This window comes from Procambarus clarkii, chromosome 86 (genome assembly GCF_040958095.1).
Source record: "Procambarus clarkii isolate CNS0578487 chromosome 86, FALCON_Pclarkii_2.0, whole genome shotgun sequence".
In the NCBI taxonomy this organism is placed as follows: Eukaryota; Metazoa; Arthropoda; class Malacostraca; order Decapoda; family Cambaridae; genus Procambarus; species Procambarus clarkii.
In genome coordinates this window covers 2,080,392-2,100,697 of record NC_091235.1, presented here as the reverse complement: position 1 = coordinate 2,100,697, position 20,306 = coordinate 2,080,392, and the positions used below count along the sequence as shown (strand labels likewise).

General features: G+C 42.4%; 1 protein-coding gene across 3 annotated transcripts in view; it reads left to right on the top strand.

Moving 5' to 3' along the window:
- The window catches only part of LOC123752114 (uncharacterized), a 197,564-nt gene that overhangs the window by 158,208 nt on the left and 19,050 nt on the right, over nt 1-20,306 (top strand). The window contains exon 6 of one of the 3 annotated variants that reach the window (XM_069317006.1): nt 13,011-13,037. The exons of the other annotated variants lie outside the window; for them this stretch is intronic. Within the exon in view, the coding sequence (XP_069173107.1) occupies nt 13,011-13,022 (12 nt within the window). The 3' untranslated portion in view covers nt 13,023-13,037. Of the gene's footprint in view, nt 1-13,010; nt 13,038-20,306 lie in introns of those variants that run through there. 3 annotated transcript variants of the gene reach the window in all.

Genomic DNA, 20,306 nt, shown 5'->3' with positions numbered 1-20,306 from the left:
TTTAGTTTACACACACACACACAACTATAACCTGCTAACACTAAACAGAGTTTTACTATGCAATCATTTAAACAGCACTTATCTTATATACTCGCATTCTAGATGTAACAGTCATGGAAAGGAGCGGAGGTTTCCACACTGCAGTCTACACTAAGGAAACATAGGAATGTGCCTCAATGCCAACAGTGACTGCCTAGACTGCCCATAAGGAGTGTTGTTAACGCTTATGTTGACCGTGCTCTCAGCCACAGCTCAGGATGGAAGCAAGTCGATGAAGAACTCTGTATGGTAAGGCAGGTCCTAGTCAACAACGGCTTCTCAAATGGTTTCGTTGAAGACATCATAAGAAGGAAGGTGAAAGTGCCATGCAACCTCTGAAGAGACAACTAACACAACACCTGTACCCCCTATTAGACTATTTTACAAGAAATTCTTTTCCATATCTCATAAAACGGAGGTAAGGGCCCTGAAAGATATTGTTAATAGGAACGTTATCCATACAGACAAAAATCGGAAGATACAATTGACGATTTACTCTAAAACCAAAAAAACGGCCAACCTACTCATGAGAAACTCTCCAGACACAAAGCAGAACGCTATAAAAGAGACCAATGACGTCTATGCCTTCAAATGCCTACTTGGGGACTGTAAGCCTCAAAGAACTCAGTATATTGGCAAGACAACATCTCTTTCCAGGCAATTAACGATGCATAAGCAACAGGGCTCCATTAAGGAACATATAATCTCTTCCCACAACCAGACCATCACCAGAGAAGTCTTAACAAACAACACAGAAATCATAGATAGATACAGCGATAGTAGGTGGCTTGACATCTGCGAGGCACTACACATCAAGGAGTCAACACCAGCAATCAACAGCCAATTAATGCATAACTATATTCTACCCACTTCAAAACTCTGCAACAATATATAAGCACCAAGAAATATGGGCCAATAGGCCCTTTGCAGTTATTTCCATTCTTCCTTTTAATTTATCCAATTTACACCCAATGCACCGTGTTCTGTCTTGTGTTGGAAGTTTTGTTCACCTCATTCAAAACTGTTGTAACATATCACCTCACCCAAATGCGTGTATATAAGATAAAAGTTGTTTAAATGATAACATAGTAAAACTCTGTTTAGTGTTTGCAGGTTATAGTTGTGTATGTGTAAACTAAAGTCTTTGAAAATGTAATAAGTTATTACGAAATGCGTTAAAGTGTCGCGTCAGACTAGAAATAAAAATGAATTTTGGAGAATTGATTTTTCAATTACCATCGACAGTGAAAAGAAACATAGGAAATATTGAGGAAATTCGTGTTAGAATTATTAATCTTACTTTTTCGGTCATATTTAATAACATATGTTTACAAGAAAGACTGGTACTAAAATATACTAATATATATATGTATGTATGTATAATGTGTCGTGTGAGTTGGCAACACAAGTGGGGACAGAAGCGGGGCTTACTAGTCAGGTATTAGACCTGTGATATTCGAGTACGCTTTCTGCTAGAGTACAGGAAGCTTGTATTGTGTAATTGCCAGCAGTTTCCTCTTTATTATTTTCCATAAATAATTGTTTATTATAAACTACATTACCTCTGTTTATTCATATAAATTTAATCATTCTTAATTAAGTTATTTTAATGTTTGTTTTTGCACAGTATTGCTGCTTATTAAGCAAATTAGTTTTATATAAATTTACCATTCGTTATGTTGTGAGGGAGCGAAATGTGGGGCGTCCTGACGCCACTTTAGTCAGTAACTGGGAGACGAGCGTCGGGTCAACTGGTCTGATAAGTGTCTGTTCTTGTGTATTTCTGTGTTTTAGTAATACAATTATTCTGGTGAGACTATATTATTAGATTATAGATATTATGAATGCCATCTGATTACTGATATACTTGAAGGAATAATAACCTTGGTTTATATATATATAATTATTTTATATAAACCTTTTATTTACCTGTGTGATATTTGCATCCCTATTGAAATTTTCTGCTTATTAAGTATGTACGTAGTGATGTGACATTCTGGATGGACATTAAGAGACAGGGGTCATTTGAATACCCCTAGAACGAGCGCTTACTAACCCCTGTAGTGTAATGAGCTATGCGTAGCAGTACGTAACATATTTTGAGGGCCTAGGTCCGGGGATGTTGTTTCCCACATATTTAAAATCTTTGCTAATCTAACCTTGCCTTCATAGGAACAAGTGTGTTTTAAGAAACTTTGCAGTATACCATGCCAGAGTCGTCCTGTGTAACTAGTAACCTACGCTTCACAATTTTGGAGGTAAGTCATCCTAATTTTTGTTTGTGCAGTGAGGCCAAGCAAATTTTCAGTGTCGTGTCAATTTAAAGTGAAGTGTGTAGTTCCGTGCCATTCTGTTTAATTATTTTTAGTTAGTTAAGTGCCAAGTGTTAGTTAACAATGGAGGATCAAGTTGAGTCGTTGTTGGCTAATCCAGACTTTGAGGGAATTAAAAGCCTAAAAAAGTCTGCCTTAATAAATATGGCAAATAGATTAGAATTAACAGCCAACAATAAAATGAATAAGGCACAAATTCTGAGAGTAATAGTGACCCATTTAGTAGAAAATGGTGAGTTTGGAGAAGAATTTCTGGATGAAGTACGAGAGGAGACTAGTGAGCACATTGCTTTAAGGCGTCTTAAGTTGGAAGCGCAAGAAGCATATGCTAAGCTTGAGGCTCGAGAGAAAGAATGTGGATTTGAAAAGCAAAAGAAAATATTAGAGATTGAAGCTCAAAACCAACAGAAAATATTAGAGGCTGAAGCTTAACAGAGAGAGCTTGATGCTCGACGGTTAGAAATTGAAGCTAAGGCTAGCCAACTACAGTTAGAAATTGAGGCTAAGGCTAGGCAGCAACAGCTAGAAAATGAGGCACAAAATCATAGACTTAAAGCCCATTTACAGCTAGAAGCAACAAGCAGGATTACAAATTAGGCAGTTAGAAATTCAAAAACAAATGGCTGAGGCTTACAACAGAATTGAAACACAGCGATTGGCAGCTGGGCATGGTAATACTAACAATGTTCCTAATAGTAATGATAGTAATCCAATTAGAGTAAATAAGTACATAGAATTACCCTAGTTCAATGAGGAGGACCCTGAGGTTTTCTTTTCACATTTCTCTAAAATTCAGTCAGTATGAACTGGCCATTGGATCATTGGGTTGCAATCATGCAAAGTCAATTAAAATGGAGAGGTCGGAAGGTTTTTGCATCCTTGCCTGATGAAAATAGTTTTGATTGCGAGTTTGTTAAGAAAAGCATCTTAAATGCTTGCCAGTTGAACCCGGAAGCACACAGACAAAAGTTTAGGAATTTAAAGAGGGCAAGTGAACAAACAATTGCAGATTTCACCAGGTTAAAAACAAACTACTGTAAGTAAGTAAGTAATTATCAAAAGAAGGCACCAAACCGGGAAGGCTATGTAGCACCATCAAATGCGCAAAATAATCAGAGGGGCGCTAAATATCACCAAGGATGCCAATACAAGAACAAAAACGCATAAGGCAAACGATATCAAAAGTATCCGAGTCACCAAGAATTCTATTGAGGGACAGGTGACCGCGAGGGGCGGTCGGAAAGGAAGACACACGCTCGTCCTGGAAGTCAGGACATTCAAGAACGACATGCACGACCGTAAGAGGGACAATGCAACTAGGACAATAAGGAGCAGGGCGGCGCTCCATCAAGTGACCATGGGTTAAGCGGGTATTGCCAATATGCAACCTCGCCTGAGCTGTTTCCCACCGCCGGTTACGGTGGAAGGAGGACGGCTACGAGGAAACACAACATTTAAGAGTACGTAGTTTGTTACCAGTAACAGACAACCAAGAAGCCTGCCAACGGGTAAGGACGGAGGAATGGATAACCGGGTAAAAGTCGGAATACGGAATACCTTTACGAGAGATGGGACAAGAGCGGACAGCTTCCTTGGCGGCAGCATCCGCACGCTCATTGAAAGACACACCAATATGGCTGGGAACCCAACAAAACTCAACCGACTTAAATTTACTGTGAACAAGAAACAGCCAATGCAGGATCTCGACAACTACTGGATGAACTGGATTAAAGGACCCGAGAGCCATGAGGGCACTACGAGAGTCAACAATAACTACAAAGGAAGACTGACAACGAGAAAGCAGGAGACGAAGAGCAAAGAGAATAGCATAAAGCTCCGCTGTAAAGATGCTAGTCTCTGGAGGTAAGCGACACATATAAGTACGATCAGGAAAAACAACAGAGTAGCCAACACCGTCCGCAGACTTAGACCCATCGGTGAAGACAGAAACGGAGCGGGAGTGAGAAGAAAAGTGCTCAAGGAAAAGGCGCTTTAGAACCATAGGAGGGGTAAAAGCGTTAGTGATACGGGTCAAGGATGTACTAAACCGCGGAAGAGGGACTCTCCATGGGGGAAAGAAGGAACAACACGAGGAGAAACATTAGAAATATGAACGGAAAGAGTAGGCGAGATAACCGGACAGAAAGAGGGAGGTGGTGAAGAGGAACAGGAACCGCAGGAGGGGTAAAAGTTAAAGCACGACAGAGGCGAGAGGAAGAATGTTGAAAGGACCGCGCAAAATAGCGAAGACAGTAGCAATCACGGCGGTCCTGGAGAGACAGGAAGCCAGTGTCAACATACAAGCAAAGGACAGGAGTCGAACAAAAGGCACCAGAACTGAGGCGCAACCCAGTATGGTGCAAAGCATCAAGACGGCGAAGATTAGAAGGAGAAGAAGACGAGTAAGCAGGGCAACCATAATCGAGCTTAGACAGGACGAGAGAGGAATTTAAAGCAAGGAGAGTGAGCCTATCTGCCCCCCAAGAAGTATGGGACAAGATGCGAAGGAGGGTAAGGGCCTTAGAGCACTCAACACGGAGGTAAGAGATATGGGGAGACCAAGACAAACGAGTGTCAAGGATTAACCCCAAAAGCTTCGCGGAATCTTTGTACTCAAGGGGATGACCATAAAGTGACAAAGAGGGACGAAGAACGACCCGTTTCCGCGTAAAAGTCATGGCACAAGTCTTAGTAGAGAACTTGAAGCCATGATCAGTGGCCCAAGATGACACGGCATCAATTGCAAGGTGAAGCCGGCGCTGAAGGAGAGGCGAATCATCACCCTGACAGCGAAGGGTAAGGTCATCGACATAAAGAGCGGAGAAGACACCTTAAGAAAGAGAGGAAAGAAGACCATTGAGGGCAACCAGAAAAAGAGTAGTGCTCAAAACGCTACCCTGGGGCACACCTTCGTATTGCTGAAAAGAGGCAGAAGGAGCGGTACCAAGACGGACCCGAAAGGAACGACGAGAGAGGAAGCTGCAGAGAAAGAGAGGGAGATGACCACGAAGGCCAAAAGAATGAAGTTGAGATAGAATATGATACCGCCAAGTGGTATCGTAAGCCTTTTCCAGGTCAAAAAGGACGGCAACAACGGAGCTCTTCGCAGCAAAAGCAGTACGAATATAAACCTCCAAGTTCACCAGGACATCTGTCGTGCTGCAGCACTTGCGGAAACCAAATTGAGAAAGGGAGAGGAGGTGATGGTGTTCCAGGAACCACATCAGACGAACGTTAACCATACGTTCAAAGAGTTTGCAGACACAACTTGTGAGGGCAATAGGGCGAAAGTCCTTAGGGGGAAGTACCCAGAGACCCTGGTTTGCGAACAGGGAGGACAACGGCATCGAGCCAGTCCTCAGGGACTGACGACGACTCCCCGATTCGATTATACAGACTCGGTAAATACTGAGACGTGCACGGAGGGAGATGGCGAAGCATCTCATAATGAATACCATCGGGGCCCGCCGCCGTAGAACCGCAGAGGGCCAGGGCAGAACGAAGTTCAGAGAGAGAGAAGGGATCATTATAGGGAAGCTGAAGACGAGTGCAGAAATCTAAAGGACGAGACTCAAGGACAGGTTTACGAAGAAGGAAAGATTGGTGAAGATGAAGACCAGAGCTAACAGAAGAAAAGTGGGAACCCAGTACGGAAGCGACCTGCAACGGGTCTGCCACAAGAGTATCATGGAGGTGAAGGACCGGTGAAACATCGGGAACGAACTTACCCGCTATCTTGCGGATACGCTTCCAGATCTGGGGCAGAGGAGTTTCGGACGTAATTGTTGAGACATAAGATGCCCAACATTCACGTTTAGCCATACGGATGGCCCTATGGGCCACCGCACTCGCTTTCCAAAAGAAAAGAAAAGAATCGGTCGTCTGCCTATGGCGGTGCCTCTTCCAGGCTGCATGCTTACAGCGGACAGCCCGAGCACAGTTCGCATTCCACCAGGGAACGCACTTCCGTGGACCCCGAGAGGAAGAGCGAGGAATAGAGCGGAGGGCAGCGTTGAAGACAGTGTCATGAAAAAGGAGGAGAGCGCGAGAGAGAGGCAGAAGGGAGAGGTCAGAAAGAGCAGCACTGAGGGTAAATAGGGTCCAGTCCACCTTAGCAAACTGCCACCTAGGGAAAGAGAGGGAAGGGCGAAAAGAGAAAAAGGAAACAAGGATGGGGAAATGATCACTTCCATGGAGGTCATCAAGAACCTTCCACGTGAAATCTAAGTAAAGAGAAGAAGAGCAGAGAGAAAGATCAAGACAAGAAAGGGTGCGAATCCGAGAGTCCAAATGAGTGGGCTCACCAGAATTCAGAAGAGACAGGGAAGAAGAGAGGAGAAACGGCTCAAGAAGGCGACCCTGGGTATTCGTCAGAACGTCACTGCAAAGAGAATGACGACAATTGAAGTCACCCAGCAGGAGCACAGGCTCCGGCAAGGAGTCTAGGAGGTGTTCAAATCAGGAAGAGAAAGCGGGACACTCGGGGGGAGATAAATGGAACAAACTGTGTACCATTTCCCCACAAAGTTACGAGCAGCAGAACAATGGAGAGGCTAAGGAAAAAGTAAAGGAACAAAGGGAACATCAGCACGAATCAAGAGAGCAGAAGAATTAGAAGCCCCAGCAATGGCTGGGGGGGGGGGGAAAGAAAGGAATAGCCACGAAAACGACCAGGACGAGCACCAAGCATCGGCTCCTGGAAACAGACACAAAGGGGCGAAAACTGCGAAATCAGAAGTTGGAGTTCGAGGAAATTGGCATAATACCCTCGAACGTTCCATTGAAGAATGGACAACGACGAGAAGAGAAAGGACAAAAACAGAGAACAAGGAAGAAACAAAGGCGAAAGAGCAACAGAGCACGTTAAAGAATATCAGGGTCGGGATCAGGGTCAGCAAAGTCAGGGTTAGGGGGCATGGGTAAACTGAGCAAAGATGGAGGGAAGGAAGCGGGAGAACAGACCAGAGGTGGGCGGGCGGGGTCCAGAGGAGGAAGAGGAGGAGACAACCGAGGGGAGCAGTCAAGGACAGCAGCAGGAAGAGGGGGGGTGGAAAGAGGGGAGCACACCTCAGCAAGGGCAGCAACCGAGAGGGAAACGGGGGCTAAAGAAACCTCCATAGCAGGAACAGGGTGCGCAACCACCGAAATGGGAGGGGAAGGAGCGAGAGAGGCAGAAGTAGGGGCCGAGGAAGAAAGTGAAACCTTCTTACCCACCGGGGAGGAGGAAGGAGAGGAGCCAGGCTTACGCTTCTGACTTAAAGAGACAGGGGTCCCAGCAACCACGTACTGGGCAACGGATTCTAGCATCTCAACAGGAGAAGCTGAACGAGAGCACACATGATGGCCGTTTGGAGAGCGATGGACTTCAGCCCGCACCGACAGGCGGCGGGGAGAGTCAAGAGACGGAGGGGAAGGATGGGAAGGAGGAACGGAGGGAGACGAGGAAGAAGACACAGGAGACAAGACAGACCAGGTAGAAAGAAGGGGAACCCCAGACAGAGGACCAGGATGTGGGAACCGACCTGTGAGATTTATATTTATTTAATTTATATTTACGTTAATTTGTATACTTCGATAGCAATTTGTATGATGATAAGTGGACTGTATTTCTGCAATAATCTCATAATCTCACAAATCGATCCTCTACACATTAGGGGGGTATATTAATTGAATTTATATATATGCAGCCAATCAAACTACAGTATTAGGCTACATACATTGAAGAGGTTCCTTATCTTATTTGTACAGCAGGCCTTAGTCCACCAGGTATAACCAGGATGTAGACACCACATTTTCCCTCTTTGAGGTAGCTTCCATCACCCTGGTAACTGATGCACAAAGCATGCTTCCTTGACTTGACCTGTCAAAAGGGCGCTAGCTGTAAAGCCAGAATCCTAATATATGACAGCTATATCAGAGAAAACACTGTACAAGGAACCATATAGACCTGGGCTTAATTACCTTTAGTATGAGGCGATCTCATGCTCTAACCGGTTCACCCTATATCTACTGACATTAATGGCCATAAATGAAAGATAAATGGGTTTCGGCAGAACACTTAACTTGAATTTGTTGACAGCGTGTTGATGATGGTACACCTTTGGTTTCCATAACACTTCGTCCAAGTAAAATTAACAGGAGCCGAATTGCTCCCATGCCTCTGGTCTCAGTACAAACAATGGCGACACTCCATACTACTGACGCTACTGGCCGACATTGTCCAGATATGATAGGAGCCGAATTTGCTCCACGCGTCTCGGAGGTGACAACAACAATCCCTGACCCCTCCCTCACCCTGACGCCTGGCTTACATTGTCCAGATTTCAGACTGTGATAGAAGGGTCACATTTACTCTTTTTTAATTCTGATAATTAAGTTAATTTATATGAGATGTTTTATGATGGTAATGTCGAAAGACTAATGTGTTTAAGAATAATTCCCACCATAATAGGTGGTGAATTTATAATAGTATGTGGTAATGATATCCCGTTTTCTATAGACGGAAATTCCACTACAATTTACATTTTCTATGGGTAACTTGTTTATACAACACAGCAATTATCATCTGTCTGTATGATATTATTAAATGGTGTCGGATTTTCCGACACAGGAGGTGGATCCTTCGGGAGAGAACCCAAAGGAACAGAGGAGGGAGCAGTGGGCGTATCAGGGTCCAAGGCCCAGAAACGGTTGTGAGTCTGAGGAAGGTGGGAAGGACGAGGAGTGGAAGAGCGCAACACGCGAGCATAAGAGATATTAGCATAAGGCGGGAGCCGGCGAACCTGGTGTCTCACATCAGGAAAAGATAAACGCTCCCGGTGCTTCAAGTTGAGGACGCCTGCCTCAAGCTTGTAATGGACACACGCACGGGAGAAGGTAGGATGGGCCTCACCGCAGTTGAGGCAACGAGCCTGGGGAGAAGTGCACTCCGACTTAGAGTGACCTTCGCCACCACACAAAGGACAGAGAGAGACAGTCCCGGAGCAGCGGAGGGCACCATGCCCAAACCTCCAGCACTTGTTACAGAGCCGAGGAGAAGGAATGTAATCCTGGACAGAGCACCTGGCACCAGCAAGAATGACCGAGGGTGGAAGGGTCCTACCATCAAAGGTAATCTTCACAATCCGCAGGGGTTGACGGCGACTACCACGAGGGGGACGAGTAAACGTGTCCACCTGGAGAATAGAATGGCCTTGGGCAGCAAGGATATGTCGAATATCGTCGTGGCAGTCGCGCAGGTCCCGAACACCGGTCGCAACATGGGGCGGGAGCAGAATAGTGCCAACACTGGCATTCAACTGAGCATTCTTCGAGACCTGAACAGGGGTCTCGCCAAGGAAGGATAAGGCAGCCAAGCGGGAAGCAGCATCCTGAGAAGGAGCAGCAACGACACGTGTACGGAGAATAGTGAGGTTGAAAGTAATGGAGGCATCCACGGAATCAACGTGATGTCGATGGAGGGAGAAATCGTCAGGAGGCGCAGAATCAAGAGGGAGGAGATCAAAATATTTGGCTCACGAAGCGGGACCAAACAAGGCTTGATAGGTAGCAGAACTGGAAGGAATCGAGCGAGGGCGGCCGTGACGAGGACGGCGGTGAGAACTCCCAGAGAGAGAGGGGTTAAAAGCCGCAGTAGTTACAACTAGAGAAGGAGCCGCGCCAGGGGACGAGGTAGTCACCACTGGGGGCTTGGGGCTCGACCCAACCACAGAGGAGGGAGGGGAGCCAGGGGAAGGAGTCAGAGAGGCCAAAGGAGGAGCAAGGTCGGGGCCCAATGCAGTGGAGGCTACAGAGCCCGGTCTTCCAACACGGACCGACTCGGGGGCTTGGTCGCCCACCCCACGCAACCCGTTCTCGCAAATTTAATAAGTCAATATTGACTTATTAGTTGCATGCATAGGTGACATACTAAACATAATAGTTTCCCTTGAAAAGCTTCATAGAAAACACCGACCTTACCTAACCTACTTAGTATGTTAAAATAAGCATCTTATAGCTTCGTAATTACAATTGTTACTTAACCTATTATAGGTATAGGTTAGGTAATAATTGTAATTACGAAGCAATAAGATACTTATTTTAACATACTAAGTAGGTTAGGTAAGGTCAGTGTTTTCTATGAAGCTTTTCAAGGGAAACTATTATGTTAAGTATGTCACCTATGCACATATATAAATTAATAAGTCAATATTGGCTTATTAAATTTGCGAGAACGGGTTGCCCCACGAGCCTGAGAAGGTAAAGCAGAAACAGTCGAAACAGGGGTTATCATCATTACGAAAAGGAATATTCATTCACGAATGTGCCCCCACACCCACCATGGAGCCACAATTAGAGGCATGGACACCCAACAAGAAACTATCGCCGATCATGCCAGGGCCTCCTAGGGGTGCGTCGTGAGTATACGCCCCACAAACGCTACCTTAAGAACCAACAGTCCATCGAGATCGGGTTCAGTGACGAAAGGGGGATTGACAATAAAAGGTTCCCCTCGCTCTTGACGTCGGGTACTACAGTAATACGGGTGCAAGAGTATGCCTCCTCAAGCACCCGGGCGTCAAAATAGAAGAAGTCCAAGGAAAGAACCAGAACAAGCAAAAGGTCGGCAGGAAACGGCAAGCAGATAGGAGAAGAGGGGGGGAGAGAAACGAAACAGAAGGAAAAGGAAAAGGTGCTCAGCATAATTGGAGAGGACGGCAGCAGGAGCACAAGGCTAGAAAAGGACAGAGGACTGTCCCAAGGAGCATCACACTCCAGCAGCCGCCCACTAAGCCCCCCTCACGGCAACAACGAGCTGAGCGGGGAGGGGGGACAAACTACTGTAACAGATGGCTTAAATCATTTTCAATAAATGAGTATGATGCTCTTAAGAACCTTCTTATAACAGAAGAAGTGTTGTCATGTCTCATAGATAAATTGTCTACTTTTATAGCAGAACAGAAAAATGTAACAGACATTTATGAGCTGTCTAAGCTCGCTGATGAGCATGAGTTGTTAACTAAGGCACATTTTAAAGCCCAATCACCTAAGTTTAACCGTAAAGTAAAATATAACGCTCACAGAACTCCTTATCAGAACCAATCCAGTACTAGTGCTCCAGTTACTCCCATGAACTCTTACAAAACCTAATCCAGCTACTTCATTGTCAGGAATATTAAATATTAGTAATGTTAATTCTAAACCTACAGTTGGTTCCACAGGTGTGTCCACTGTAAGGTACTGTATTCATTGTAAGAGAAAAGGCCATTTGATTACTTCATGTTCTATTCTGCACCCTGAGTTACGACCAACTGGTCTCATTTATTGTAGAGGTGTGCAGAATAAATTAACTAATGAACATGTAACTTTAAACCCCAATTGGGTGAAACAGTATTCTACATATATGTCTTCAGGTGAAGTTTTGTGTTTTAATGGGAAATGGAAGCCAGTGGTTCTTCTTCGTGATACTGGTGCTTCCCGAACCTTGATTTCTGTCAGTATACTTTCTAATGTTGCAAAGAGAGATACTGGGAAGTCTGTAGTTTTTCAGAGTGTTGCAGGATGTAAAACTGTACCTCTGATAGGTACAGTTTAATAATAATAATAATTAATAATTTGAGATCCACTATTACTCCAAGTGTATGCAATGTGGGTGTTAGTGCACAGTTGTCCGTCCCAGGTGAAACACAGAGTTTCACAGACGCCACACCTCCGCCATCAGATGGCGTTGCCTTCGTCTCACTTAATGCCTTAGTGTTGGAGTGCAGGTCCATAGATGGCGTCGATATCACCACACCTCACTCCATAGAAAGCGTTGATATCATAACAAGAGGCAATAGACCTGTACAGCAGGCACAGGTGAAAGCTGCTACTAAGGCTACTCCAAGTCCTTCTACCAGCAAAACACAAGACATAATGTAAGTAGAGAGGAGAGCACCAGTCACACACCAGCCAGTGTCAGAGAATGTTGCTCTGTCAACGACCCAGCTACAGGACAACATTATGAGACAGAAGGGGATAGCATCAGTCTGCGTTAGGCACTACGTGTCGGACATATTGACACCATTTACCAACTTTCAATACAATATGCAGTTAATATTGCTGATGATTTTGTACTAACAAATCAACACAAAATATTTTATTTAATTATTCAAAGAAAATTAAAATTGTGGAATTTTCCCTGAGAAAATGAGGATATAATTGCCATGTCACCAGAATATTCACAATTAAATATTAATCAATTATTTAAAACACCAGTCAAGGGATTAAAAATCATAAAAAATGATTCCTTGTGACATGATCAAATAAAATTAACAATAAAACTAAGGTCCCCCTCCCTTTGTCCATAAAAGGACAGAATTAGAACCAATTATCTCGAGGCGTCACTTGATGCTAGAGGGAAGGGGTGCGCCATTGTGAATTAAGTCAACTTCCTGTGAGGACTCAATCTCACCAATTATGGGGCGTAACTTGTTTCCGTTTTGAACTAATTTTCTATATTAGCACGAATGAGAGTATTAGTTAATATCAACTCCGTTATGAGGCAGGCAAACACTCAACAATTGTTAAGCTTCTCATATTAATTTAACCATAATCAGTGTCATGTCATATCTGTTATTACGATGTTTTTGCATTGTTTATGGTGTATTCATCCGGCAGGTACTGCGATAACCTGAAGGAATTAGCAGCACTACCTGATACAACACATGATCCTGTGATAATAATATAGCCTGACCCACGAGGAGAATCAGCTTGCGTGATCATTGGTGTTCATGTGTGGTTGAGCAGGCCACATTCATCATAACAGCTAAGCTGTTTTTTCCTTACTAACCGTTGTAGATTAACCTTTAGTAAAAAAAAATATACCAATCGATTAATTTAGATTGGTAGGCTATGTAATTAAGCCCCCCAACTTGTGTAGAAAGCTTCTTATGGGAAAATTTAATATCATACAGTCCACTTTAGAATCTTACATTCCACTATTAAAATAAATGAAATAACAATAAATTTATTAATTTATAATAAATAATTAAAAAAAATAATACTTGTAATTAAAATAAATCATAAAATCTCACACGTCAGTTTTTCCCGCATGTTTTGGCCAGCTTAATTATGATCCAAACAAATAAGAACTAGTGCATAAATAATTTAACAAATTATTAGCAGTAGAAACATGCTGCTAATTTATCAGTAACCTACCTCATCAATTCTCAGTGCACGCATAGTGTTTCTGAAAATTATACTGTTATTGCTCCAAGCATTAATGCAGGTAATTAGGGAGTTAAATAAATAATCCAAATAAATACGGTATATAGCATAACTGCACATCATTAAAATTAATGCGTCATTTTCGTAGATTTTGTCCACAGAAAAAGGTGGTGTTTTGTTTCCACGGAATTTGATACACAAATTAAATCTAGACAAATCGTGGCTGTACCTTCATGTAAGTTTATCCAATAAATGTGTAGGTTAATTTCGTGTCAGAGTCACTAACATATTAATAAATTCCAATTAAATACCAGACGATGATGAGAGGTTACGAATACATAATTATACATATATTTCTCTGAATAAGAGAATCATTTAATATAAAATTATAAAAACCAAATCAAATATTACACTTTGCCTTTACTGCCCAATAATATATTTAAATTTATGTGACAACCCTTATATAGGGGTAGGATATTACTTGTCTAGTGTTGAACTAAATATTGTCCAGCCTAGCAACCATTTAAACAATTGTGCAGATCCTAAATACGGTAGGATCATTCACAACACGAGTTGTGTTGTACATATACACTTAATTACTTTGTATCACATTATCTTATACTATATTTAACCTTTGAGTGTTAAAAGGTGATGCTATTTACCTGATGGTGATTATGAAGAGCTAACCTTGGGAAATTCCTATAGTGAAACTGATTACCACTCAAATCATTTGTATGTATATATTCAATTAAACATTTTATATGCCAACTTCTACAAGAGGTAGGATTTTAGCCTAGTGACTGACATGTTAACCCTAGGCTAATACCATCAGTACTTGCACAGAATTTATGAGCAGGTATCCTAGTTATATTAAAGCCAATATTATAGGCCCTACAAAATCTAATCAAACAGCCAGCATGGCTACTCCAGAAACGAAATTAAAACAGAGTCAAATAGGACTTAAGGGTCACTTAACAAGATATATTAATAAATGCAATGATTTGTCTCAGCAATGTCCAGTTGATCATATGCAAGTGGAAATATGCTTTAAAGTAGAAACAAGTAAATTTGAGCAAGTGAAATGCCAGATAGAAAAGTATCTAGTTGAACTTGCCAACACCAAATTAACCATTTAAAAATTAGAGTATATTATGCTGATCTAGCTCTATATGAGGATGATACTCAATCTAGGTTGGATCCTTTCATCATAATAATTTATCAGGACAAGGCAACTTCAACAGTTTCGTTTTATCCAAGTCAAGCTGAAGCTCGACTCCCTCCAATTAATTTACTACCTTTCTCAGGAACAGACGAGGAAGATTGAGACTAATTTTGAAACAAATTTGTAGACCTTGTTGACTCAAAACCATCCTTACCACAGAGTAGCAAACAAGGACAATTATCTTCAAGGACAATTATCAGGTGAAGCTATATCAGTACTATCCCATCTAAGGTTAAGTAGCGACGGCTATGACCTCGCGGTACAACTCCACAAGGATAATTATGCTGAATCAGAAGTAAAAACTTCACACTTAGTTCATGAGTTGTTGCATTTACCCTCCCCAGAGGCTACAGCTGATTCACTCTAAATATTTAGGCTGGAGGTAGAATCCATAATCAATGCACTCAGCCTAACAGCCAATACAACCGATGCTGAGTGGGTATTGAAAATAGTCGTCCACGAGAAAAATACTTACTGACATACTGAGACAAATGAGAGCTCATTACAATAAAAGTATTTTATCCTTAACTGAAATATCTGAGAGTTTACATTCAGTAATTCATCACCTACATTCACATGACAAATTAAAACCACCAGGTAAACCTTCAGAAACAAATAATAGTAAACCATAGAGTACAATAAGTACTCCTACGAAATCTAAACACTGCTTCCACACCGAAGTGGAACCATGGCAATGTGGGTACATATGCATTGGGACCCTCCAAGCCTACAGTTACTGTGCCACCGAAGACGGTGACTCCAAATGCTGCTGTAGGTAGGGGGACATGGTTGTTTTGCCAAGAAGACCATACAATATACCACTGCACCAATTATCTTCATCATGATGCGCGTGTCAAGCGACTCAGAGTTGCAAAATTGCACGAGGTGTTTCAGGAAACGCAACACCAACACCTGTAAGACTCAGTTACATCTCCTTGAGAATGTTATCTTCCCAAAGTGGAAGATAACATTCCTACTACTGTACAGCATTGCAAAGTGCGACATTAAACTTTGTCCTATCGACAAAGTCCAGAAATATTGCAACATGTGTCACCATATGACACATGTTCTATGTGTTCAAATGACACGTGGCAGATGATCTACAATTAAAGCCTATAACCCAGGTGACATTAAATATATTGTGTTTCCTGATATAAGACTACAAGTCTACCAGGTGATGCAACCATTAGTACATTTAGGCAGCTATGTCCGTCATGTACAAGCCATCGTGGTGGATACAATTCCAACGAACCTACAAGTACAAGGTCTAAGAGCCACTGCCAAATTCCAGAGAAAAAGGGGAATAAAATTGGCAAATAAAATGTCGTCAACATATCTGCCATATACTGCAGGTATGTTAACGACATTTTTATGCAGGTACCTGATGCCAGACGTCTGCAGGGGCTGAAGGAGGCATTTGAGCGAAATTCTGAGTTAAGGGGGAGTTTGGTTCCAAAAATGCAATAAATGAAAACTCGTTCGATTTCAATCAAACTTTTTTGACAAGGTCTATATGAAAAGTGTTTCATTTGGTCCAAGTTTCAGCATCGTAGCATAAATAGTAAGGGAGAAAAAAAATATTGAAGTAGGTGTGAAAATTATGCCAAAATGGTCAAAAACGATTATCAAACAAAAGTGTCAACTGAAATCATAGCTATGACTCTTTGCTATCACAATAGCATATATTAAACAAATATTATAATTAGTTTAATTGGAAAAAAAATTAAGTTAAAAAAAAAATTGATATTTTTTTTCAAATTTTTTTTGGACAATTTACATAAAACTTACATACCTGACTGCACGTAAGCCTATCTGTAAGGATGCCAATTTTGGAGAAAATTGGGTGATGTCAACCTCAGCCACAGATTTTAGAACCTTAGACTTTATTATTTGCTGTTTTTTTTTAAATTGACATAAACGTTTACAAAATTGTTTAATATTTTATTCAATTTACATGAAACTTACACAGTATATGTGGAGGGCATGTCTCTACTTTTGCTAGAGAGCTTTTTTCTCTAAGTTCATTTACTGATTTTATAATAGCAATAAACATACCATATTTGCATAATTTTTGGGGGGGAACTTTGAAAATTTGTATTAGGAAAACTAAAGATGTTTTGGAAATTACCTAACTAACAATCCTTATATTATCTAATATTATCTATATTATCTAATATAGAAAATTAGTTCAAAACGGAAACAAGTTACGCCCCATAATTGGTGAGGTCGAGTCCTCACAGGAAGTTTACTCAATTCACAATGGCGCACCCCTTCCCTCTCGCATCATGTGACGCCTCGAGATAATTGGTTCTAATTCTGTCCTTTTATGGACAAAGGGAGGGGAGACCTTAGTTTTATTATTAATTTTATTAGATCAAGTCACAAGGAATAATTTTTTTTTGAATTTTAATCCCTTGACTGGTGTTTTATATGATTGACTAATATTTAATTGTGAATATTCTGGTGACATGGCAATTATATCCTCATTTTCTCAGGGAAAATTCCACAATTTTAATTTTCTTTGAATAATTAAAAAATATTTTGTGTTGATTTGTTAGTACAAAATCATCAGCAATATTAACTGCATATTGTATTGAAAGTTGGTAAATGGTGTCAATATGTCCGACACGTAGTGCCTAACGCAGACTGATGCTATCCCCTTCTGTCTCATAATGTTGTCCTGTAGCTGGGTCGTTGACAGAGCAACATTCTCTGACACTGGCTGGTGTGTGACTGGTGCTCTCCTCTCTACTTACATTATGTCTTGTGTTTTGCTGGTAGAAGGACTTGGAGTAGCCTTAGTAGCAGCTTTCACCTGTGCCTGCTGTACAGGTCTATTGCCTCTTGTTATGATATCAACGCTTTCTATGGAGTGAGGTGTGGTGATATCGACGCCATCTATGGACCTGCACTCCAACACTAAGGCATTAAGTGAGACGAAGGCAACGCCATCTGATGGCGGAGGTGTGGCGTCTGTGAAACTCTGTGTTTCATACCTCAGTTAGGAGGTGAGGTCGATGATTTTTTTTTTTCTTTTTAGCAGGGATAATCCTGCGTGGGCCCTAAGCCTCTGGCTGGCCCACTAAGTGATGCTCGTTTCTGTTTTACCTGGGCGGAGGATGAGTATGTATGACTCGTATGGTCGCTTCAGTAAGATTTTGCCATATGTGTTTAACAACTTCCTCTGCTCTGTTGAATCGAAGGTGAAATCTTAACGGGTTTGTAACTGTGCACTGTGTTAGATAATGTTCCAGTGGTCTGTCGGGCATTTCTCCACAGTGTTGACATTTCCTCTCACCTTCCGGAACCCGTAAGCCTATTTCCCATGCACATGGGTATCCAAGCCTGATGCGATGTAAGTGCACTTCTGTTGTTCTACTGCCCCCGTTCATCAAACTAAGTGGTTCGTAGTTGGTTGAATTTTTGTACCAACCCGCAGATCCTGATGTTGCAACTGCTGTGTTGTGGTCACTGTACATCTTTCGCAGTGCTCTGTTTCGAATCACTTTCTTCATCTGGGAGAGACTCTGTGGTATGTAAATGTCTACATTCCTCCTCGTAGTAGCAAGTTTTGCAGCTTCGTCTGCAATGTCATTACCTAATAGTCCCACATGACTTGGCACCCAGTTGATAAGTACCCGTCGGCCTTGTCGTTTGAGTGTGTGCATGAACGATAAGACATTGGTGATCAGATGGATGTTATCACATATGTGTTCCTGTTGCAAGGTTTCAATGGCGGTTCTCGAATCTGTATGGATGATAACATGTTGTCGGTGTTCAGCAAGAGCATGTTCCAAAGCCTTTTGAATGGCTAGCATCTCAGTCTGTAAAGTCGAACACCCATTTGAGAGCCTCCAACTATATACAGAGTTTCCTGCTTTAACTGCAGCTCCGGTTTCTTGTCCCTGCTGGTCTACCGACCCATCCGTGAAGTAAGTGAAGCTGTCGGATGCCAGGTTTGCTTCTATATGCATCTGCGCAAAGTGACGGAGCAGATGAGGATGTGTCTGGTTCTTCTTCCCGTCAAGAGCCATAATCTGAAAGTCTGCTGGCAGAGATTCCCAAGGGGCTTGTATAACAAAGGCTGCATGTATGTCGTCGACACCCCTCTCAGTGACTGTGTTTGCCATATCGAATGTATCGATGGCGTTGATCGCACAATGGGTCCACCTGTTGCCATTGGAGGCTCTTCTGTCCAGAGTTAGTGCTCCAGTGATCATATCTTTAAGTGAACTGATTCTAGGTCTAGTCAATATCTTGGTCAGCATGCACGCAGCAATCCCCTTTACCCTTATTTCAATCGACGTTAGCTTCGTCTCTAGTCTTAGGTTCAGGATTTTAGTCCATCTGGGAGCACCTGTTATGACTCGCAATGCATCATTTTGAAGAACCTCAACGTTTGCCCACTGACCAGGAGAAAGAGTGAGTAAGGCAGGCGCTGCATAATCAACCAGGGAACGAACGGCGTGTATGTAAAACATTCTCAACACTCTGTGTCCCGCTCCTAGACGGGGCCCTGTGATTGCTCTCATTATATTTATTCGTGACTTTGCTTTCTCCTTTAGATATTGAATTTGCTTATGGAATGTCAGTTTAAAATCAATCCACACTCCGAGAGATCGATATTGTGTAACCCACTGAAGGTTAATGTCCTGAATGCGTAGGTGCCTGTCTGGAGCCTTGCCACCTAGTCTCATCGCCTTAGACTTCTGTGCAGATATTTTTAGCCCTAAAACACTGCATTCAGATGCCACTTGATCTAAAGCACCTTGAGCTTTATTTAGAAGTGAAGGACCCATAATGACTAATGCTAGATCATCAGCATAGCTTAGCAATGTAACCCCTTCTGTAAAGGACATGGTAACAAGGTTTTCCATAAGGATGTTAAAAAGACTAGGACTGAGGACTCCTCCTTGTGGAGTCCCATTCTCGTGCAAGTGGTAGTCCGACACTTGTCCTTGCAACTTTACTCTGGCATACCTGTGACTTAGGTAATCTTGAATCCATGCTAGCATTTTCCCCCTCACACCTTTTTTAACTAAGGTGTGTAGTATTGCTGGCGGGCTTGCAAGTTCAAACGCTTTTTCCAGATCAAGGAAGACCACTATAGCTGGACCCGAGTTAGCTGTTCCTAGTAATGTTGCTATGCAGTTTGCAGTACCTACTCCTCTAGTGAAGCCAAATATGTGTTTATGAAGGTCTCCAGTCTTCCACAGTAGCCTATTTAAGACCATCCGTTCTGCAGTTTTACTAACGCATGATGTTAATGAAATGGGTCTGTAATTGCTAGGTTCATTCGGCTTAGGAATCGGGATGATGTCTGCTTTCTTCCAAGAGGGCGGTAGTTTGCCTTGCTGCCAAGACGCATTGATGACGTCCAATATCCCTCGGTCTCCAGCAGGACCTGCATGTGCGATCATTGAGTATGTAATGTTATCAGCACCTGGTGCAGTGTCCTTACCACCTTTTTTGGCTCTGCTTAGTTCCTGTTCGGTGAAGGGACAGTCACATTCGTCATTTATAGC